General features: G+C 35.9%; 1 protein-coding gene and 1 non-coding gene across 17 annotated transcripts in view; both read right to left on the bottom strand.

The window, feature by feature from the left end:
- Positions 1–926: 926 nt before the first annotated feature.
- Positions 927–24,834, bottom strand: part of ZNF518A (zinc finger protein 518A) — a 30,352-nt gene continuing 6,444 nt past the window's right edge. For 15 of the 16 annotated variants that reach the window (XM_047702556.1, XM_047702557.1, XM_047702551.1 and 12 more), the window contains 4 exons: positions 11,554–11,704; positions 8,377–8,426; positions 7,685–7,808; positions 927–7,539 (listed from right to left, as the gene is read on the bottom strand). In XM_047702556.1, coding sequence (XP_047558512.1) covers positions 2,940–7,415 — 4,476 coding nt within the window. In that variant the 5' untranslated portion in view covers positions 7,416–7,539; positions 7,685–7,808; positions 8,377–8,426; positions 11,554–11,704 and the 3' untranslated portion in view covers positions 927–2,939. The remainder of the gene's footprint in view (positions 7,540–7,684; positions 7,809–8,376; positions 8,427–11,553; positions 11,705–24,834) is intronic. The other variant, XM_047702548.1, reaches the window with a different exon arrangement.
- LOC125085336 (U6 spliceosomal RNA) lies at positions 9,320–9,422 on the bottom strand. Its single transcript, XR_007122869.1, has one exon. It is a non-coding gene; the product is annotated as a U6 spliceosomal RNA (small nuclear RNA).

Raw genomic sequence — 24,834 nt, 5'->3', positions numbered from 1 at the left:
ATATATTTTTATAAAAAATAAAATTTAAAAAAAAAATAATTATATATATATATACATATACACACACTCAAATATGTATTTATATATATGTATAAACATTTCAATCTACTGAGTGCTTAGTAAGATAAAAGGTAAACTTTTTAAAAATTAAACTATTTTTTTAACTGAAAGTCAAATAGAGGTCCATTTCCAACGGAGATGGACAAATAGGAAAAAATGAAAACACATTCCTGACAAAGAAGCTGGATTGCAAAAATAAAACTATTCCAGTTGTAGTAACAACCTCAAACTACCGGATATTCACATTTTAGAGAACCATCTTTAGTTCAGTTTCAGCCAGGAGGGGAAAAAAAAAGGATGGGAGGTTTTGGCTCTGGATTTTTCACTCTGGCAATATAGAGGCCCCAAGCAGGTCTGCCTTCTTTAGAATAACCTAATGAATCAGAAAAGGTACTAACCATAGTACCTGGGACATGAAGCTTTTAAAAATGGCTTTTAAAACCTTAAGGCAAAAAGTATGTATTAAAACATTAAATCTATTTTTACTGGTATGGCTATTCTGAAATGTATTTTTATAATGCTGCAAACTTTGGCAAGATTGTTGCTTCTCTCTCTTTTCATGGAAGGCAAGGAATTATAATAAATCTACCGTTAACAACAGAGCATTTCAATTTTATTGCTGTTAGGGTACTAAAGAGCATTAGCCTCTCTATAACTTTCCTTAGCAGCATAACTACAATAACCTCATAATAAATGTTACCCTTCTCAAACAAAATTTCAAAATTTCGCCTATGATTTTAGGGAGAAAAACCCACACTTTATTACACAGTTCCCTAGCATTTAAAGCAAAAAAAAGTCTTTGATATATAAATATTTCCCATTAGAATAAAATCCCCTTTTGATTTTAGTACAGTAAAAAAATTGTGTAAACACAAACTTAAGATAAATTTAATTGATGAAAATATTCATTACAGAAATTAACATTGCTTGCCATTCTTTAAACACCATATACATTATTAATATATACTGTATATTTCCAATCAACTCCATTCTTAGGCTCAATTTAAGAAACACAATTGTAACAGGTTTTATACAAAAAATACTTCACTAGGAAAGTAGACAAACTGCACAAAAAAAGTACATGTGTATAATGTGCATAGCAAGATAGCTTGAAGCATCTATGTATGGCTTTCTTTAAAATAAAACTTTTGGGGAAATGGGCCCATTTGGGACCTACTGTTACAGTTGACATATGTAAACTGTTTCACATCTTTTAGGCACTTGCTAACAATAGTGTTCAATCCCTGAAAAATGAATTTACCCAAAAAAAAAAAAATAATTCTACATCTAAAATAAAAACCAAGAAAATAACATGGGTAAAGTCTTACATATTCCTTTTAACTTAAACAACCAGTTTTATTAGTGCATGCACAGAACTAAATTGAAAGAAAATAAACTTTTTATGTCAAAAATCTTCTGTGCAAAATTTACATAACAAACTGAAAGGTACAAAAATATGTACAGGTTTAAATTCTTTCTTATATACAGAAAAGAAGCCCTGAAGTTTTCAATTAATGAAAATGTTTTAACACTTATAGTAACAATATAACAAAAATTATACAGTAATTTGTAATATAAGAACTCCATTATTCAATAATCCAACAAAATTTGATCCAAACTTACATGGTGAAGTTTCAGTCGATGATTCTGTTGTCCTGAAAGTATCCATTTTAAAACTCTACCTGCTGGGTATATCCCCTAGGAATCTGTCCTGAAGTTTTATGTCCTGCCACTGAGTCCACTATTAATGCTTCTTCATTTCAACTGCCAACAATCAGTAAAATAATCTGCTTTGGGTTGTCAGGGAGACCAAAAAGGTGCTAACAAAAATGATTTGTCCCATTGTGTACATACATCTTCAGACACCTATAGTAACTAAAGAGCAAAAATCTGATTTGCTTTGCTAATCTTGCTTCAAAATACTGTTTCTGTAGAGTGATTCTTAATTTTCAAGAAAAGCCATTCCCTTGGAAGTGCTTCTATGTTCCACTTTTTAAATGGATGAAAACCAAGATAAAAATTGGCCATTTGGTTTATGGGGGACAAACAATTTAAATCAAATAAGCATAGTTCTGTGCAAGAGAATCACTGGAGATTATCATCAAATTCAGAAAAATGTTCAAGTTCTTTAATCAGACTTTAAACTGGACCAAGAGAGTTTAATTTTTTGGAGGCTGCCCATCTACTGTAATGCCTGACATAGCCATTTAGAAAAAGAAAATAACCTTGGGAAGGTATTCCAATTCCTGATTTGGGACACAGTGTAGAGAAAAGAGATTTACTTGTGAAAAACTCTGTTCAAGCATTATGTGGTGTATCTGTAGTTAGTTAAATGTGCTCTCAGAGGAGCCTAATAGCCTTCAAAAAGAACTATATTTAGCAGATGTAAAGTTAAGTTCTTTACTCAAACTCTTGGTGTGTCTTCAAAAATGAGGAGAAACTCCTTCAGCTCCGTGGTGAAAGAGCCTCCTCCATCTTCAGAGAAGCTACACTTAACAGATTCATAAGGCTGGTGGAAGGGGAGAGGGGATGCAGCTGTCAGCCATGACCCTCTACTAAGAGTCACTATATAACTAAATTGGGAAAACTGTTTTATCAAAATTTTCTTTAGCCCTAACTTCTCAAGAACACATTTAAAAAAATTAAATCAAGGTACATCTGTGCTGCAATTAGTTTCTTGCTAAACTTATGTGTGCAGTGATAGCATTTTCAAATATCACACATGAAACTTTTTTAGTCTCCCATGGAAATTCAGCCAACTTTCAGATGCTCAATTTTAGGTACTATACTGAAGTAGAAAACGTCTGCCTTAAGGTAATTCAACCCATGTTTTCTTCTAAGATAATTTTACTTTTCTTTTCCTTGGTAACTACAGTAAATTATTCTAACATATTCCAGTCACGAGTGGCTTCCATTAGATGTCTCTGCCCATGACCAGCCCAAGCATCCTGATTGTCAAATACTCTACCACAAAACCAACAGTTAAATTTAGCTTTCAGAACATTTTCAGAGGTAGTCTTCACGATCTGATAATTGTTTTTGCTTGTCTTTTTGAGTGTTAATTTTAGCACAAATCTTTCTTTCACAGAACTAACAGGTTTCAATGTTTTATGTCTTTTGGAAAAATCACCATAAATTGTTTTCGAGGCATTATCACAAACTGGCTTCAGTAAAGCACTGATAGTTCTTTTCGACAATGAAACCTTAAGTACACGTCCATTAAATTTAGCAATAGTTTTCATCACACTTACTACTTCTGGTGCATCTGCATCAGGATGATTCAAAACTACAACTGGTTGGTTTCTCCTAGGACATTTCACAAGCTGTTTGGAACTAAAGGGGAAAAGCCGCAAAGTTCTGACTGAATCTCTTGAAAGCCTTGGTCTGCTAAAATCAAATGATTCACGGGCATCTTCAGGTTTAGACTTTTCTTTACACTTTCTATGTAATGTTGCTTTTTTTCTTGGAGGTTCTTCATAACTATTCCTACACTTTCGTTTACAGTTTCTGTTTCTAGATACAAAGGCAGTTTCAGAATCTTTACTTCTTGCATGAGTTTTTACTCTTGAAAAATTTTTTTTCGAAGTCTTTTTTCTATTGAAGCTTCTCTCGATTGTACAATTTGTTTTACACCTTAATACCCTGGTATCTGAATGGTCAGTGAAACATAACGGTTCCTCAGAAGATTCTGGGCATGTTGCAGTAGAAGTTATCACAATTTCATTTGCTGGCATCATATCATCTAGTAAGAAGGGTAAGGCATCTCTAGAAGATTCTGGCTCTCTCTGCTCTCCTCCCGTAGTCTGATTAGATGGTACCTTGTCTTTCTGCAATGAGGATGCAGAGGTGCTTACAGACAGATTGTTAGCAGCAGTCACATTTAAAACAGGGTTAAAAATTTTCAGCAATATTTTCTGTGGTGTTCCTTCAGGTTTCTTTGGCTGTATGTTTTGATAATATGTACTATTTTGGACTAATTTAGGCTTAAGCAGCTCAGTCTTATTTGGCATCACACACTTTAAAAAAACAGCTTGTTTGCCATCAGGCAAGAGGGTATAAAGAGGTGGTTTTGGAAAAATCTCATTCTGCTGTTTTACTGAGTCCAAGATATTCAACTTGGTGCCCTGATGCTCAGGTACTGTATTAGGCGTAGGAACAGCTTTCGCTGAAGAATTTGCTGATGTTTTGATGATGTAAGGGCCTTTTAATGGCAAAGTATTTTCTGAGCTACTTTTCACGCTCAAACAACTGCCAATGCTGGAACAAAGTGCAGGTGTCAGACAATTACTGTTTCGTTCTACCTTTAAAAAAGGTATTCTGCAAGGCTCCTTAGCTGTAGTTCCACAAGCCTGAGCACTCTCAGTTTTGACAGTGGAAACACCTTCAAGTTTCCCATTATTAAATGTTAAAATCATCCCAGGTTTCTTGTTTAAAAGAAGAGAAGCAGGTACACCTTGTGTATTAACCAATGGAAGTGGCCTTCCTGAAACAACATGTAATCCAGGCTTGTTAGCAATGTGCAATGGTACAAAAAAGCCTTTTGGAGTCTGAACAAATATAGCCTTTTTTGGTTCTGAATTCAGAAGTGGACTCTGCCTATATAAAGAACCTAAATTTTGTGTAGTGGCTCGCAGTTTATCTTTTACGAGCTGCTGTGTTATTATTGCATCTGACTGAGTCTTAAGTAATGTGCCAATACCTGAAATTCTAGGTGTCTTTTCTGAATCTCTCACATCTTGTGATATTGACAGATTTTGTTTTTCTTTTCCACTACATTTTAAATTCAGATCATTGGTAGGCACATTAATCCCTATACTACCAGATGGAACAGAGAAAATGCCTTGTACTTTGAAGTCTTTTGAAGATTCAACTATCTTGCCTTCTCCCTCAAGTTTCTGAAATGACTGGTCACAATGAAGTGGCAGGCCTTTATCTGGGGTGTTGTTATTACTAGAGTCTTGTTTTACCTCAGATTTTGTTTTTAATCCATCCTGAAGTAACTGGTTTACTTCAGGCGGCAAAAATTCTGATGCCTGTTGACTCTGGAGAGAGAAAACAGAGGTGATTCTAGGCATCATAGGTGACTCAACATTAGAAATGTTATCCCACTTAGATTTTTCAGTCAAGCTCTCTAAATTTTGATTTTCATTAGTGTATAAGTTCTGTCCGTCGCTGTTCTGTCCTTTTTCTAAAACACACTGTTCTTCAATTTCAGCTTGCATTTTTAAAGTTCCATCTTTAGTATTCAAAAGGCTAATAGATGCTAACATGCTATCTGGATTTGAGCTCTCTTTCCTCACTAGTGACAAAACTGATTCACTTATTGGTTGTTGAACAACTGTCTTGCTTGATGAAGGTTCTTTTTGAGGGTTTTCACACATTCCTGTTCCTGAAAACCTACGCCGTTTATTAGAATTATTTACTTTTGAGTAATTATGAAAGGGCAATGATCCTTGGTTGGAAGGTTCAACAGGTAACTCAGAGTTGACATAATTAATGCAATAGTTATGCATATCCCCACTGTTATATGCATTTTGTTTGGTAGTAGAGTTGACTTTATCTGGACTTCTAATGGCAGCACCTGATATCTCAGGGTGACTCTGAGTAATATAACTTCCCCACAGGTCAATATTATCTTTTGTTTCAGCTTTTGTGGTCAAATTCACTGATGCCGAAACTAATTCTGATGCTGACAAAGAAGACACATTTTTTTCATCATCCATTGTTTGAAGCATATTACTTGTTTGAGATAGCAAAGCCATTTCTTTTTCTGATGTTACTTTCCCTGAAAGTATAGGAGATGAACATGAAAATGGGGTAGTTGCTTTCATGTAAACTGTGTCACTTAATTCAGTTGTTACTCCTGCTAAAAATCCAGTAGTGTCCAAAGTCCGGGGCTGCAAATTGGCAGTACTGTCCTTTGCAGCATCTGACTGTGAGCCTGGTGAATATAAATTCTGTTTATTGGTAGGTAACAATTTTATTACAATATGTTGTTTTCCATCCACCATCTTAAAGCCCATAAAATCAGCACTGTAGTTAGCAGGAATTGTTATTCTATTATTTTTCACCATTAACACTGTAGGTCCTTGTACAGCAGTCTTCAAGAAACCTAGAGTAGAATTTGATCCCTCTTCAACTCTATTACATTGCCCAGTGGACAGAAGAGTTGGCTTTTCTGACTCTGACTCAGCAGGTTTATCATTATTCTCACAGTGTGGTCTTTCATCCTTTTCTTCATTTAAATGCTCTTGAATAAGATGGCTCTGGTCTTCAGATTTAGCCTGTGTTTTGTTCACTTTCTTGAGCACTTGAGTGTTTTTTTCTATACTTCTGTCACTTCCGTTGTTGATCTTTTTGCGTTTCCAGAACGTCTTCCTTGATGCATCTATTCTGTATCTTTTCAGTATCAGCTTAAGTCCTGCTGAAGTCTTTGCCATCCTCTTTTCATATTTGTCTTTTTCCAGTTTTTCTTTCGCATATAAGTGTTCTTTGTGCAAAGTTATAACATGTCTTACCAGGTGCTCTCTCCTAGTAGCACCGTAGCTACAATATTGACAAGTGAAGGGAAATGTACCAGAATGAACATGAAGGTGCTTCTGAAGCTCTCCTTTGGTAAAACATACATGATGGCACTTACCACATTTATAATGGATTTCATTATGTCTATGAATGTGCTGAACAAATGTGCCAACATCCTGGGTGGAGAATCTGCACTTTTCACATTGAAAACTACCATTTACACAATGTGTGGATGCAAAATGCTTTGTCAAGTCTAATAAAGTATATACACTCTCATTGTTACAAATGTCACATTTTACTAAAGTGCTTCTATGTGTCCGTCTGTGTTGTTTAAATATCTGGAAGTCATTTGCTGAAAAACTGCACATTTCACAAGGATAGGAAGGTAATTCACCATGGTGCCACATTTGAAAGTGTTTCTGCAAATCATTTGGACTATATCGAGTGCTATCTCGGCATTTTAAACAGTTGAAATTGAGTATTTTTGCAGACATTTTTAAACCCTCTTCTTCAACTCTCTCAGACTTATGGAGCAACATACACTCCTCTACACAGCTTACAGTCTTTACACTGATAGATTTTCTTGCAGTCTGTGGTTGACGCTGAAATAATTTTTTGTATTTGTCAACTTCATGTTTCAAAAAGACTTCATTTGGAATATGTATCTTCGGCAAATCAATTTTCACATTTTTAAGTTCATAATGAAAACTACTTTCTGCAATTTTTGGCCTAGGTACTGATCTGATAGTATCCACTATCTCATTTTTCACATCGTAATTTTTTAAAGTAGTTTGTTTTTCATCAAAAAATAATGGTTTCTGTTCAGATGGCATGATTTTACAAAAAAATCCCAACTTCTTTTTTCTCTAAAAACTGAAGTTACTTGTAATTTAAACAGGAAACAATACTGTGCCAAGACATCTTCAAAATACCAGAATTTTTCCCACATTAACTCACCTAAAATCAAACAAAGAATTGAATTTTCGTAAGTATCAGTAAATTTCATATTTTAAAGTTCATTTTGATACAAAATAGGAAATGCTGATCAAACACATACATAAAAGATATAAAAGACCTGTTAAGTATTTTAAGAATAGCTTACCAAGAAGTAATAGCTTGAAGTAGAAATAACACTAATCTGCAAGTCGGGAAATACAAGTTTTACTTCTGTCTCTGCTCTGTGACATTGGGCAAGCTTCAAGTTCTCTGAACCTCAGTTTTGTCATCTAAAGAAAACCACAACTGGATAAGCACCCTCAAGCTCTAGATTTTTATATTAAGTTGGTATGACAATATTTAAGCAAGATTTTAAAATATCTTAATGAGAACCATAAAAATTTAAGTTCCAATTACACATGTGTCTCCAGTTACAGACATGAACTATTAACTCTCTCACCTCCTTAGCTGACCCTCTGGCTACTACCTCATGAGAAACTCAACAGGCTTCTTCTTCAGATTCTTTATTTCCTTAGTGCTTCAGAGATAATTTAGATCTAAGATGTTTCATTTATCTAACAACAGTGACAGAAGACATTATCTGCTCTTTCAAGTTATCATTACTAACTGGTTAAAAAAAAAGAAAGAAAGAAAGAAAAGGAAAAAGAAAAAGAAAAGAAAAGGAATAGCACATTTTGCTGGGATACTATTAAAGTCTACCTACTATCTTTTTGGTTCTCAACCATTTTGGCTCTTTGGCTTTTTGTCCCTAGAACTCAGGCAGAAGGCATCAAGGAAAGCTCCTGGCATATGAGAACACACCCATTACTACCTGCCTTCGTTAATTCCAACACTTACTGGTTTGTGTTACTCTAGACAAGTCTCAATCTCTGTCTTCGTTTCTTCATCTATAAGGTGAAAAAAAAAATTAGTACCTTCTCTATATTTCACAGGGTTATTGTAAAGATTAAATGAGAAAACATATGAACAATATTCTGTAAAGCGCTATAAAAATTGTAGTTATCATTATTGTATGTGATTACCATGAAATGACACATTATCGGTTAAACTACAAAAGAATAAAAAATAGGGTAAGTAATAAGATGTGAAAATATATTGCTGAGACTGGAATCTGAGTATAAAAGTTCAGAAATATCAAAATGTGTATTAGAAAAATTACCTTTTCTTACTTTTGTGATCTTAAATATGTATGCACGAATAATAGACAAAATCAGATAAGCTAAAGAAAATAAAGTATAAATCACGCTGAGCTTCATCTGTAATGTATAGTCAAAGGTCTGAGCTTTAAATTTCAATTAATCTTGGGGCACCTGGCTGGCTCAGCTGGTAAAGCATGCAACTCTTGATCTTGGGTTTTGAGTTCTAGCCCCACGTTGGGCAGAGATTACATAAATAAGTAAAAACATGAAAAAAAATAAATTCCAATGAATCTAAGTAACTAGATACTGTTTCAGAAATCCTTTATTAAAGGAATACAATTAAAAGTTAAATTACATATTAAGAGATTCTTTTAATATCTCTAACACTCAGTAATTCTGGTTGGGTCTGAAAAACACATTCTTTGATAGTCTTTAAATACACACACACACACACACACACACACATATCCACACGTATGCTAAACTGATAATGAATTCATTAACAGGGTACCAGTTTACTGAATATATTTTTAGTAGTGAAAAATCACAATTTCATTATTCAGTGCCATACACTGTGCTCTGACTCATACCATTTTCTCAGAGTTCCTCTGCAAAGGGTGGTACAATGCTCAGGAACTGCTCAAAATATGAAATACTTCACAAATTTGCGTGTCATTCTTTGCACAGGGCCATGTTAATCTTCTCTGTATTATTCCAATTTTAGTATATGTGCTGCCAAAGCATGCACTGGCTTTACCCACTATGTCTAATTCAGTAAAATATTAAAATTTTTACTTAAAATGTTTTACTCCAATTACTTAAAGCATAATATAAATACTTTTTCTTCAGAAGTAAGGAAAACTAAATAAATGGCTAGAATAAAGTTCAGTGACAGCTGCTGCTGGACACGCCATACCAACTGAGAAGACCCCCTAGAGAGAGTCACATTCTCAACAGTGACAAGCATCATAATCACCAATGGAGACTTCACCATACCAGAATCTGAGGGTGAGGTTCAAAGAGGTGAAACTTTTAAGCACACCTGTAACGTTCTCCACTCCCTTGAATACCCTATTGTGGTCGTTCTGGATTATCCATACTCAAGCTTTTCTACTATACACATGATCAAGAAACTGTATCATGGGTTTTCTTACAAAAGGGAAATTGCTTCTTATAGTAACATTACATGTGTTCAAAAATAAATTTCTAATGCTAGAAACAGACTGATAATATTTCTAAATATCAACTCCATTTCAAAATATCTACACAATTTAAAATTTTTCTTGTAAGAAAACACCAAAGTCTAACAACCAGTGTTAAAAAAGGATTTTAAATAACTCGATCAACTAACACTTACTAATAAATGAATGCCTACTATGAATGTGAGGCATTTTGATGGGTGCTGTGGAAAGATTAAAAAACATGATCCCCACCCTATTACAGCTTACAATGTGAAGGAAGAGAGGCAGGACATACATATTAATATACTGCTTATTCAGAGATGACCATTCAGCAACCTCACTCTTCCAGGACATGAAGAACAGAAAACAATTAAGTAGAACACATGGCAGCCAAAACAGAGGTCACAAAGTTCACCCATTAAAGTGCATGTTCTTGGGACGCCTGGGTGGCTCAGTGGGTTAAAGCCTCTGCCTTCGGCTCAGGTCATGATCCCAGGGTTCTGGGATCGAGCCCTGCATTGGCTCTCTGCTTAGCAGGGAGCCTGCTTCCTCCTCTCTCTCTCTCTGCCTGCCTCTCTGCCTACTTGTGATCTCTGTCAAATAAACAAATAAAATCTATAAAAAAAATAAAATAAAAAATAAAGTGCATGTCCTTTACACACAGGCAAAACAATGTTAATAAAAGGGACCTTATCAAGTAATCCACTTAGCTTTTACTTAAGCTTGGTAATGCAAAATAATTAATATTGAACATCAGTATTTTTTACATTGAATGAATGGCATGTACAATAATACAGTATTAGGGGAGCTTGTGTATTATAGGTAGTTTGGAATTTGTTATTCACCCTCAAATTTTAAATTTGGAGAATCTATTTTTGTCTTCAACTATGTTCAACCTGCACTGTGTGGAAGCAATCAATGATGACATCTGGCAGCAAATCATGCTAGGGTTGCCACCTATGGGCAAAAATATTTGTGTGTCATGAATTTCTCAGATAATATAAAAAAAGGAAAGAGGAATTTTACTCTAATTTTAATCTTTCAAGCTACTAGCTAATGCTCTTTTCACTATAGTTCAATCTTTACCCTCACCAACAAGGATTACTGATTTTAAATCTCCATTTAAACTACTGCCCTCTCTATATATTTTTACCCCCTAAGTCTTAACCAACATCTCCTCAAGCCTTGAAAAAATACTACTTGTAGTAACAGTCATACTACAAGTACGCCGTATTAACAGTCATACTACAAGTACGCCGTATTAACAGTCATACTACAAGTACGCCGTATTAACAGTCATACTACAAGTACGCCATATTAACAGTCATACTACAAGTACGCCTAGCCCTTTCAAGCAAACCTGGAGAACTGCCTGCATCAAGATGGCAACTTAAGCCATCTGGTTTCCATCTTCTTCCAACTGCCCAATGAAACACAAACCAAAAAATGACGTCCTACAAAATGACTAGAAATTAGAAAAACATTCCATACACACACTGCAAGGTGTTTGGCAAGAAACAGTCCAGAGAGAGAAGAGTGAAAACAAATGCAAACCTACTGCCAAGCACCACCTTTAAAGAGGAATTTGACCAAGGGACATTTATTTAATAAGCATTTAAAATAAGCATCTCTAATGCCCTTCCTTAGTAAGAAAGTAAAGGACATAAATCTGCCCACTCCCTCCCTGAACATACCTTGAGATTCTAGAAAGTGAGGACTTCAGTGGAAGATCATGTGGTACCCTCTGAGGAGATAGAAAGCTTGGGCTGAGGTATGGGAAGGAAGAGAATGAATCCAGAGTTCTGAGCTGGGGCCAGGGGCTGAGTTGGGACTCGTTAGCACCAGCTGTTGGGAAAAATATAAAGAGGAAATTATTTCTGAACAAAGATAAATCTTCCTATATTCATGCCTATCTTCTGTTTAACAGTTCTGTCCTTTGTCCACATTAAGTAAATTATCTCAAAGTTGTCAGGGAAAAAGTATATTAACTCCCCCATCCCTTTAACTAAAAAACTGAAAAAATCTTGGCTCATTCTTTAAGAATTCATCTCAACTGCCAGCATCACCTTGATCCCAAAACCAGACAAGGATCCCAACAAAAAAGAGAACTACAGACCAATATCCTTGATGAACACAGATGCAAAAATTCTCACCAAAATACTAGCCAATAGGATTCAACAGTACATTAAAAGAATTATTCACCACGACCAAGTGGGATTTATTCCAGGGCTGCAAGGTTGGTTCAACATCCGCAAATCAATCAATGTGATACAACACATTAATAAAAGAAAGAACAAGAACCATATGATACTCTCCATAGATGCTGAAAAAGCATTTGACAAAGTACAGCATCCCTTCCTGATCAAAACTCTTCAAAGTGTAGGGATAGAGGGCATATACCTCAATATTATCAAAGCCATCTATGAAAAACCCACCGCAAATATCATTCTCAATGGAGAAAAACTGAAAGCTTTTCCGCTAAGGTCAGGAACACGGCAGGGATGTCCGTTATCACCACTGCTATTCAACATAGTACTAGAAGTCCTAGCCTCAGCAATCAGACAACAAAAGGAAATTAAAGGCATCCAGATTGGCAAAGAAGAAGTCAAACTATCACTCTTCGCAGATGATATGATACTCTATGTGGAAAACCCAAAAGACTCCACTCCAAAACTGCTAGAACTTGTACAGGAATTCAGTAAAGTGTCAGGATATAAAATCAATGCACAGAAATCAGTTGCATTTCTCTACACCAACAACAAGACAGAAGAAAGAGAAATTAAGGAGTCCATCCCATTTACAATTGTACCCAAAACTATAAGATACCTAGGAATAAACCTAACCAAAGAGACTAAGAATCTATACTCAGAAAACTATAAAGTACTCATGAAAGAAATTGAGGAAGACACAAAGAAATGGAAAAATGTTCCATGCTCCTGGATTGGAAGAATAAATATTGTGAAAATGTCTATGCTACCTAAAGCAATCTACACATTTAATGCAATTCCTATCAAAGTACCATCCATTTTTTTCAAAGAAATGGAACAAATAATTCCATTTTTTTTCAAAGAAATGGAACAAATAATCCTAAAATTTATATGGAACCAGAAAAGACCTCGAATAGCCAAAGCAATATTGATAAAGAAAGCCAAAGTTGGTGGCATCACAATTCCGGACTTCAAGCTCTATTACAAAGCTATAATCATCAAGACAGCATGGTACTGGCACAAAAACAGACACATAGATCAATGGAACAGAATAGAGAGCCCAGAAATGGACCCTCAACTCTATGGTCAACTCATCTTCGACAAAGCAGGAAAGAATGTCCAATGGAACAAAGACAGCCTCTTCAATAAATGGTGTTGGGAAAATTGGACAGCCACATGCAGAAAAATGAAATTGGATCATTTCCTTACACCACACACGAAAATAGACTCAAAATGGATGAAGGATCTCAATGTGAGAAAGGAATCCATCAAAATCCTCGAGGAGAACACAGGCAGCAACCTCTTCGACCTCAGCCGCAGCAATATCTTCCTAGAAACATCACCAAAGGCAAGAGAAGCAAGGGCAAAAATGAACTTTTGGGAGTTTATCAAGATCAAAAGCTTTTGCACAGCAAAGGAAACAGTTAACAAAACCAAAAGACAACTGACAGAATGGGAGAAGATATTTGCAAATGACATATCAGATAAAGGGCTAGTGTCCAAAGTCTATAAAGAACTTAGCAAACTCAACACCCAAAGAACAAATAATCCAATCAAGAAGTGGGCAGAGGACATGAACAGACATTTCTGCAAAGAAGACATCCAGATGGCCAACAGACACATGAAAAAGTGCTCCACATCACTCGGCATCAGGGAAATACAAATCAAAACCACCATGAGATATCACCTCACACCAGTCAGAATGGCTAAAATTAACAAGTCAGGAAATGACAGATGCTGGCGAGGATGCGGAGAAAGGGGAACCCTCCTACACTGTTGGTGGGAATGCAGGCTGGTGCAACCACTCTGGAAAACAGCATGGAGGTTCCTCAAAATGTTGAAAATAGAACTACCCTATGACCCAGCAATTGCACTGCTGGGTATTTACCCTAAAGATACAAACGTAGTGATCCGAAGGGGCACGTGCACCCGAATGTTTATAGGAGCAATGTCTACAATAGCCAAACTATGGAAAGAACCTAGATGTCCATCTACAGACGAATGGATAAAGAAGATGTGGTATATATACACAATGGAATACTATGCAGCCATCAAAAGAAATGAAATCTTGCCATTTGCGACGACGTGGATGGAACTAGAGGGTATCATGCTTAGCGAAATAAGTCAATCGGAGAAAGACAACTATCATATGATCTCCCTGATATGAGGGAGAGGAGATGCAACATGGGGGGTTGAGGGGGTAGGAGAAGAGTAAATGAAACAAGATGGGATTGGGAGGGAGACAAACCATAAGTGACTCTTAATCTCACAAAACAAACTGAGGGTTGATGGGGGGAGGGGGTTGGGAGGGGGGGGTGGGGTTATGGATATTGGGGAGGGTATGTGCTATGGTGAGTGCTGTGAAGTGTGTAAACCTGGCAATTCGCAGACCTGTACCCCTGGTGATAAAAATATATGTTTATAAAGCTGTAAAAAAAAAAAAAAAAAAAAAGAAAAAAGAAAGGATGAATACCCAAGTTTTGTAGCAACATGGACGGGACTGGAAGAGATTATGCTGAGTGAAATAAGTCAAGCAGAGAAGAGTCAATTATCATATGGTTTCACTTATTTGTGGAGCATAACAAATAGCATGGAGGACAAGGGGAGATGGAGAGGAGAAGGGAGTTGAGGGAAATTGGAAGGGGAGGTGAACCATGAGAGACTATGGACTCTGAAAAACGATCTGAGAATTTTGAAGGGGTGGGGGGTGGGAGGTTGGGGGCACCAGGTGGTGGGTATTGTAGAGGGCACGGATTGCATGGAGCACTGGGTGTGGTGCAAAAATAATGAATACGGTTATGCTGAAAAAATAAAAAATTTAAAAAAAAAAAGAAAAAAGAATTCATCTCAACTACCAAGGCCATCAAAAGTTAAGCTGGCAGAAACATCACTAGCTGCAGCAGCTCAACAAAGAGAAAATAACCTGAACAGAGAAACCCTTCCCATTCCCCCATCCAACAATGAAAAACAGTAACTACACAAAAGTTTCTACTACCGGAAAAAGGAGGAAGCTTAGGGGATAAAAATAAAGTACTAGTTGGCAATTTCAGTAAGACCTGAGATAATATACTAAAAAAAAAAGAAAACTAAGAACATACTGCCATGAAAGAGAGAACAAAGTAGATGGGAGAGAAATAATGATTTTGAAAACAAGAAAAAAGTAACATTTGAGTTTTGGGTTTTTTTTAAAGACCCGAATTTTCAAAATCAAAGGCTCCTCAAATGCTAGGCAAGATTATTAGTTAGAAAAGAACATAAGACTCAATGTTTACAATTTATCCTCATCAAATTTTTGAGTTTAAATAAAAATGAAATACTACAAAAAAAAAATGTAGCAAAGTAGAGTTACCTAAAAGGGTATTTTTCAACAGCAATGCCAAGTTTAATCAGAAATCAATATTAATCAGATATTTTCGGGACGCCTGTGTGGCTCAGTCGGTTAAGCATCTGCCTTCAGCTCAGGCCGTGATCCCAGGATCCTGGGATGGAGTCCCACATCAGGCTCCTTGCTCAGCGGAGAGTCTGCTTCTCCCTCTCTCCTCTGCCTGCCATTCTCCCCTGCTTGTGCTCTCTCTCTCTGACAATTAAATAAATAAAATCTTAAAAAAAAAATCAGACATTTTACTCAGAGTGACATTTATAGAGTTCTGAGGAAAACAGAATAACCCAAGAATCCATTCTCTACACAGGAAAATTCAAATGTAAAGGAAAAACACAATTTTAGATGTATAAGGATTTAGAGACTATACTACATATGTACTCTTCTGGAATAAAGTTTCAAGTAAATACTTTAGCAAAATCAAATTTCAATCAGAGAAGAAGAACTTAAAAAAGGAAAAATGTGTTACAGAAGAAATATCTCTCAACAGTAAGATCTATGAAATAGAAATAAAAGTAAATATTTTGTTAATAAAGTTAAGAAATGCAGAAAAGACTGGAATAAGAGAACACTTATGACACAACAAATATGTAAGAGGTCCTTAAAAAAAAAATTTACGATAGGAAATAAGAGACATGAAAATAGCAACAAATTTCTAGATGCTGGAAAGCAGATAAATTAGTAAATGACCCTGCAAACACAAGAAAACTTAATCCCAGACAGACTGGGTAATGCTAAGAACTAACCTATTTTAGTTCTGAATCTTCGAAAGGCTTAGGAACTGGCAAGTACCAAGTAACTACGAAAAAGAGATGAGAAAACTAAAACAGAGAAATTTGGAGAAGGCTGCTTGAGTTCTGGTTTGATGCTAAGATTCCCTTCCCCACTCCATAAGAAAGGTTACTGCTATTTCCCCACCAAAGCAGATGCCTGCAGGTTTATTCTCTACAGAAAGTACACAGACTCTCTTAAACAGGGGATACCAGACACAGCTGAGAGTAGGTGCCATACCAAAGCCAGAGGATTAAATGACCATATATGGATGAGACACAAACTCCACCCCAAGCCCACTATTCCCCCTTCTACACTGGCCCCTAGACTAACATAGTGCTACTAAAAATATGGTCCGCTGATGGTCCATGAAACATTCCTCACCAGTTCACAACGTATGTACAGAAACTGAGAGTTAAGCATTTAAACACTACTATAGCAACTTTACAGAGTTAAGTTTCTATCTGTTGAATCAAACAATAAAAATGTGGACTTGTATTTTATATGCCTTCATTTTTAAAATTTCATTTTCTGAAATACACAAAATAAAAATCTGTACACAACCAGGAAGAAAGTATATAACTTCCAATTTACTTCTAGAAATGTATCCTAAAGGTAATAAGCAGGTTCAATGAAGCATTGCTTACAGAAATCACAAAATCAAAAATAACAAAATGTCCACCAATAAATAATGATATTTTCGTTCAGTGGAATATTATTCAATTTAAAAAACAATATTATAAACCTATATTTATTAATTGGAAGATATTCAAGATGCATTTAATAAAAAAAGTAAACAGTAGACATATTAGGAGTTAATCTGTTCAAATATTGGTAAGTGTATAGAGAATAGATGAATAAGGAACAAACACACGGGCCCATACAAACTCATAGTAAAAAGTCAAGAGTAGGGACACCTAGGTGGCTCAGTTGGTTAAGCAACTGCCTTCAGCTCCGGTCATGATCCTGGAGCCCTGGGATCGAGACCCACATCGGGCTCCCTGCTCAGCGGGGAGTCTGCTTCTCCCTCTGACCCTCCCCCTTCTCATGCTCTCTCTCTTAATTTCTCTTTCAAGTAAATAAAATCTTTAAAAAAAAAAAAGGAGTCAGGAGTACACATTTAAGTGTTTATCATGATTACTGGTCATCCTTAGGTGTTTCTTAAAGTGCTGTCCTTGGATCACTACAGCCTCCACACTGGCAAACTTATCACAGCACAAGCAAACACCTTACATTTGGATGTGATGAAAATAAGCTCCTGCCTCTAGACTATACTGTTATGAAACTTTATCAAAAAATGGCATGAAGCCATGAAAATTCTGAAATTCTCAAGCAGATCAAGTGAATTCTGTGGTAAACCAACTGAGTTTTTTCTGAACAAACTGATGTAAATCAGTAAAACTGATGCTAGCAAAAAGTTGAGGAATGTTAACACTAAAGGTGGAAATCAAAACAAAATAGGTATCAGTCAACATTGTACATGGTACCCAGTACATCAGTACTGCATCAGTACACAGATACCCAATCACACCGAGAGGACTGTACAACAGCCATAAAGTTACTGGCAAACATTATACTCAGAGAATAAAAAATTATGCTATGTTACTCATGGTATATAAATTCATGCTATTGAGAGGTCTTTTTTTTTTTTTTTTTTTTTAACAGTTAATCTGTGAGCCTTGAGGATACTTTAAAAAGTAAGTAAAGGAAGCTGGCACCACCAGAGTAAGTTATGAATGCAGTGTTCTTACACAAATATAAAGCTGTATTTTACATAGAAAACAAATGGTATTCAACTAATATGTTTCCTGATCTTAGTACATCATTAAAAGAAAAAAATTTAAATAAAAAGAAATTAAAACTTCTTTTAAAAGATAAATAGCAAAAACTATAATACTGATCTAAATTTGACAATTATTTTTCTATCAGGTGTCCCCTGCTTTATGAAAGTTTGCTTTTCAAAAGTTTGCATTATACCACTTCACTTACAAACCTACAGTAGTATGTTTTTTGCTAACCAAAAGAAATCCAAAGAGGGTTTCTGTTTTTACAAAAAAAAAAACAAACAAAAAAACAAAAAAAACCTAAAACAAACAAAAAAACCAAAATCAGCGTTTAGCCTTTGTTTTGCAGCAATCTGTTACAGAGGCAGCATGCAGCCCAAGCAGTGAGAATGGCACCGCCAAGCTCCTTCCCCAGGAACTACAGGTCAGTATGTCAGCATCAGGAGGCCAGAGCTTTGAACTGTGTCTGTGGGCATCTGTGCCTGATCTCAATTATTCTGGCCTCCCAGCAAGATGTGCCTCCTAACGTATCAGAAAAGCCTAAGACTAAGGTTATTTTGGGGGTCTGAGAATACTTAAAAAATTTCCACATGAATTAGTGCTAACTGCTTCTTTGCTTTATACCATTTCAACTTATAAAAGGTTTCCTAAGAATGCTCTATTTTCAGATAGTGGGGGAAATCTTTATAGTATACAAAGAAATGAACAGCAAGGATAATGCTGAACTATTTTTACATCAGCTAAGTATATTACTCTTCAATAAAGTTCTGGTTTTCATCTGACAAAACTTTATTCAGAATTTTCTTTTTTGATGCTATCTTTAATAGTTTTAATACTGACATTATATAGAATATATAAAATGAACTGGAGTAATTTCCACCATTTCATCTCTGGAATAGTTCACTAAACATGAGAACTGCCTACTCCTTAAAATTACACAACTGTACCAAAATACCATATAGGCCTGATACCTCTTTGGATTTTAGTCCTTACAAAACTTTGAAAGGTCTCCATGATTTCTGGGCTCTTGGGGGTTTCTACTGCTTCGATTATTTTTCTCAATTGATATTTTCCCTGAAAATAACCAATTTCCTTCACATTGTCTAAGTATACTCCCTTAAACCTCACTTTTAACAACCTATTGTACAGAAATAAAAGCACAACATATGTAACAGTATCACTTAAACATCCATGCATAGGAGAATGATTAGTAAATTATGGAACATTTACCCACCTGAAAACATTAAAAACAAAAAGGTTTATGTATTAAATTGACTTAGATTTCGTTGTGAATTTTTGTTTTGTTTTGTTTTGAAATAAGGAAGTTACAGATGAAAACATGTAATAATACATTTTTCTATTAGGAGGAAAGATCCTCATTTTCATGTCAGGAGCAAAGATACTATAGGGCTATGTTTGTATAGGCATAGACAAATCTACAGAAAGTTACCTCTCAATCTACTGGCAACAAGTTAAATTTCTTAGGGAATGACAGCATAGCAAAACAAAAGACAAACGTACCCAAACAGCAGGGGGAGAATCATCAACTCTCCTAAGTACTCTGAGTGAAACCAAGAGGACAATGTTATTACCACCAAGTCTTTACTGAGGCTTGTGTCTACTCTTGCCCTTGAATTCTAAGAAATCTTATATCCTTAAAATAATTCCTCCTTTTACAGCTTACGGTGACTTAAACTACTTTAAGCTGGTTCTATTACTTGTAACCAGACTCTTAAGACATTAAGTTGATAGATCAATGTTGACTGCCTTTAATTCACAAAAAGGTAGGTTTCGTGAAATCGTTTAAAGAGTAGTAGACTTAAACTTGCACAAAAGGAGCAAAGGCTACCTAGAGCAGAAAAAAAGAGTAATATTGGAAGAAAAGCGCTTTTCTCCCATGGCACTGTGGGATCTAGATGACAGAGAAAATGTATAATGGTGAGGTTAAGTGAGAACAGACTACAGAGGACAGACTTGAACTTGAAATCAAAGGTAACCAGGAGCCATGGTGAGTTCATGAGCAGAGAGAAGTTATAAAAGCAGTATTTTAGAAATATTATTAGAATGGTACTAGAAAGCAAGATATATTGGAAACAGTAAAAATAGAAGTCAGAAAATTTAGAGGACTAACTGAGAAATCCAAATAAAAAGCGAGGAACCAGAGAACTGGCAATGTTAACATAGGTTAGGAATCGCAGAGAAATTTTAAAAAGATGATTCCCTAAGTGAAATGCCAAGGATAAGAAACAACTAAATAGAGTACAGTAAATCAAAAAGCACCATTCCTAGAGTTTCATTTGCTTTCTACAACAGATTACAAAGCAAAGACATTCTATAGTCTTTAGCTTTACTGAAATGATATAAAAAGAATCTATATGCTTTTTATTAAATTCTTGTTGCTTAAGCATTAAAGAACTAAAAAAACTCTGATTTTAGCTTCCCCTCATTTGTAACTCAGCATGTAGTCTGTAACCTAACGTCACATCACACAGACCGAAGGACTAACATAATTAGCCATTATTTTGTATAACAATTTCATTCCTTGAGTCATCGAATTCTTTTCTACAGAGATAACTGAATTCAAAACACTCATATGAATATATAACTAGAAATAAAACAAAAGAATCATGCAGCAAGAAGAGCTTATTGAAAAAAACCTAAGGTTCTGCCTAAAAGGGATCTAAAGAAAATTATTAAAAAAAACCTAAAACTTCGTTTAAAAGCAGAACCTTATAGTGCCTTCAAAATAATAATCTTTTCATGACGTGAAACACATTCTGGGCTTACTTTTTTTGGTAGCTGCTTTAAGTTTTTAAAAAGTTTACCTGTAGGGGTAATATTTATCATATTTTAAATAAGTGAAAGAATACATTTTGTAGAATTAATAGATATAATAAAAGGCAGCTCTCTCCAAATCATGGCCTAATAAGCAACTTAAACACAGAAAAGAGAAATGAAGAGCTAAATATGCTAATGTAATTAAGGACAGATACAGAGAGATTCAAAATGCTAGGATACATGTGAGCCATGTACCACTCAAGTAGGTTGGTAACACTGGTTGGTATACAATTATGAAGGAGTCCCAAATCAAAGGTCCCAAATCAAAAGTTAAAATATAGAAGCAGTTCCTGGTTCAGGTTAATCTTCTTTCTTATTACTGACACAATGACTACATATATAATGTACAGTGCCCAATATCTAAAGACGCTTTCCACTCCCCTACACGTACACCTTTATTCACTTTTTTATCCTATTTCCTTTCACCAGGCTTGTCATCCCCTTCTATCTTCTCAATACTGGTTGAACTTCCTTTCTAAATCTATCTCCTATAGGGACATGAAACCTGCAATACACACAAATCTCTCCCTTCTCTGAATATCCATTTAAAGCACAACCATTGCTCACCATTTCATTATGCTGCTTTATAGTCACATCATTTCATTTTTAAGTTTTACCTCCCAAGCTAATTCATAATCTTCTTAAAGACAAGTTCTATTTTATATTTTTCATTTATCCCTCACAAAAACCAAGACGATTGGTACACAGGGTCCTAACACACTCTTGATGCATTTATTCTTTTACTTGCAACCAAAATATCTGACTTCCTGTGACTTTAGATTAAATTACTTTACAGCAAATGCTACAGATCATGTAAACTTATTTGCTGTAATGGAATTTGACTTCACACACACACATGCACACACTCTATCAGCCCTTCAGAAATCACATTTTCAATATGTGGAAACTGGGAGAAAAATCAGAAGTAATCCACCCAAAGTAAAATAGAAACCACTCAATTTAGTATGGGAAGGAGAAAGATTATTTCATCTCTTGTGCTTTTCTTCTTCTGTCATTTTGCTGTGGCAATGATGTAGATCAGGCAGATTTTACTTAAGATTTTGGAACACCCGGTGGGGGGAATCGAAAAATTTATGGCTATCTGACTGGGACAACACACATCAACATGATTCCCATTTACCCTCAGCTTCCCACAATAATACAAACTATTCAATTTTTCTCTGGCCCCCAAAATCACCTGTCTCTATGACAGAAGCAAATTCTACTTCCCAGGCTTCCCCACTTTAGTAATATAGCACCACAATCCATCCAGTTACTCATTTCAGAAATCAAGGAATCATCCTGCATCCTCTTTCCCCTCCTCCCACGCTAATCGGTAAGCAAGACCTGTCAATTCCATCCCCAAAAAACATCTTGAATTCTTCTTCTCTCCATCTCTACTGTCATCATCTCAGTCCACTGTCATCTGTAACTTGGATTAAAATAACCTTCTAACTGGCATTCACGCTTCCCTCTTGCCCACCACCTTCCTCTGAATCCTTTCCCTACACAGGAGCAAACGTGATCTTAATATAAAATAGATCACTATGCTCCCTGCTTTAAAATCTGCAGTGGCTTCCCAAAGCACTTAAAATAAACTTTAATCTCTGCCAAGGCTTACAAGGAGCAGTGACATCTGGTACTGTACCTCCTTCTTAAACTTCACCTCACACCACTCTCATCATCTGTAACTATAACTCCAGCAAGCTATCACAGATAGTCTCTCAGTTCCTCAAATACTCTTCCTATCTCGGGCCTTTGCACCTGCTATTCCCTGCTTCTATTCTTCAAATGGCTAGATCTTTCTCATCTTTTAGGTCTCAGCTCAAATATCATCACCTCAAGAAAGGCCTTCCCCAACCTATAAAGCATCACTTCTCAAACAGAAACAATTATTCCCTATCTAAACCTCTTGTATTTCTTTTTTTAACACTTTGGGAATATTTTATGTATTTGCCAATTTACTTTCTATCTGTCTCCACCACTGGAATAAAAGCTGTATAAGCACAAGGAACACATCTGTCATGTTTTTTGCTGTATCACCAGCATCTGGCATAGTGTTGGCCATGTAGCTAGCACCAAATCTGTGCCAGTCTCTGTTCGAAACACTGAAAACACAGCAGTGAATAAAACAGACAAAAATCCCTCACCTCATGGACATAACACTCTGCTAGTTATTTAGGTGATAAAGTGTAAATTATTTAATATATTCAAACATCCCAAGTGCTACAGAGAAAAATAAAGCAGAGAAAAACAGGCAGAACTAGAGAGTTGCAATAAATGTGAAGTCAGGTAGCCCTCATTTGAAAAAGTCTTATTTGAGCCAAGATCCTAAGAAGTGGAGGCAGAAAGTGTTCCCGAGAAAAGAAATAGTAAGTGCTAACACTGAGTGTAGAGTGTGCCTAACATGTTCAGAGACTAGAAAGAATGTCAGTATGACTGAAACAGAAAACACTAGAGGGAAAGCAGTAGGAGATGAAGTCAAAGAAGTAATGGAACTGGAACAAGGCCTGAGGGACACCAAAAGGACTCTGGTTTTACTATAAATGAGATGGGAAGCTACTGGAGCACTTGGGGTAGAGAAATAACATAAGCTGAATGATTTTTTAGAGATCACTTTGGCTGCAATGGTAAGAACAGAGTATCTGGGAAGGAGGTAAGAGTGAAAGCCAGAAGACCAGTTTGGAGATAATTATACTACAACTGTCAGGAGAGAGATGATGGAGACATGAGACAATGGTGGAGACTTTGGTGAAGACAATGAGGTATGGTTAGATGGTGGATATGCTGTGACGACCTAGCCAAAAGATATGCTGACAGACTAAATCTGGTCTGTGAAGAGAGAATGTTAAGGATTAATTCTTAAAGTCCTAACATCAGCAACCGGAAGAAATGAATTGCTATTTATTAATATAGAAAGACTATGTGGAAACACTAAGTATAAAAAGTATATCAAGAGTTCAGTTTTAGCCATATAGAATTTGAGAGATCTAGTTGATACTCAAGTGGAAATGTGGATGTGTAGCTGAACAGAGAATACACAGACCTTGGGGTAAAATAAAAATTTTGGTCACTGGTGTGTATATATTTATGTATTCAGAACTGAATAAAATCACCAAGGAATAAGTACACACACAGAGAAGTCCAAGGGCTAAGCCTCAAGATACTACAACATTCAGAGTAAAAAGAGAAGAAAAAACCAACTAGTAAGAATGAAAGGAATGACCAGTGAGTAAGTTAGGAGAGTGGTATCCTGAAAGCAAAGTAAAGAGTTTCCCAGATCAGAGATTGATCAACTCTGACAAGCAAGATCAGGAGTGAGAACTGACCACTGGATTTAATGTCAAGACCACTGGTGACACTGACTAGCACCATAGAAGGGCTGACTAGCACAGATTTAAGAGGAAATGGGAAGAAAGGAAGTGGAGATGAATACAGACAACTCTTAAGGCGTTTTAGTATAAAAAACCAAGAGAAGAACTGCAGTAGTGTTATTTTCTTGTTTTGTTTGTTTTTTAAAACTGGAAGAAATTACCCTGAAAAACTGATGATGAAAGAGAAAAAACAGAGAAGCAGTAGCAATGTCCCTCGCAGGATGAGAAGGCGTGGGATCTACTGAACAAATGGAAGAGGTGAACTTAGAAAATAATAAAATAATTGATCTACAGTTACTATAGAGGAGGATAATAGGAAAATGTGAGCATGAGAAGCTGTCGAATGAAATGCCTCATTAAGTCTATGATAGGTGGTCCACAGCCAACAGCCTATGGGCCAAATGTAGCCTGCTGCCTTTTTTTGTAAATTAAGTTTCATTAGAACATAGCCACATTCATTCATTTACATATTGCCTATGGCTGCTATCATGTTACAACAGCAGCTGATAGGCCCAAAGAAACCACCCTGCCCACAAAACCTAAAATATATACTATTTTGCCATTTACAGCAAAAGTTTACCAAACCTGGTAAACAGGAATGTTCCAAATGTTAATTCTTTTG

Source organism: Lutra lutra, chromosome 14, assembly GCF_902655055.1.
Source record: "Lutra lutra chromosome 14, mLutLut1.2, whole genome shotgun sequence".
Lineage (NCBI taxonomy): Eukaryota > Metazoa > Chordata > Mammalia > Carnivora > Mustelidae > Lutra > Lutra lutra.
Note: the sequence above shows the minus strand (reverse complement) of the source record. Positions and strands in the feature narration are given on the sequence as shown.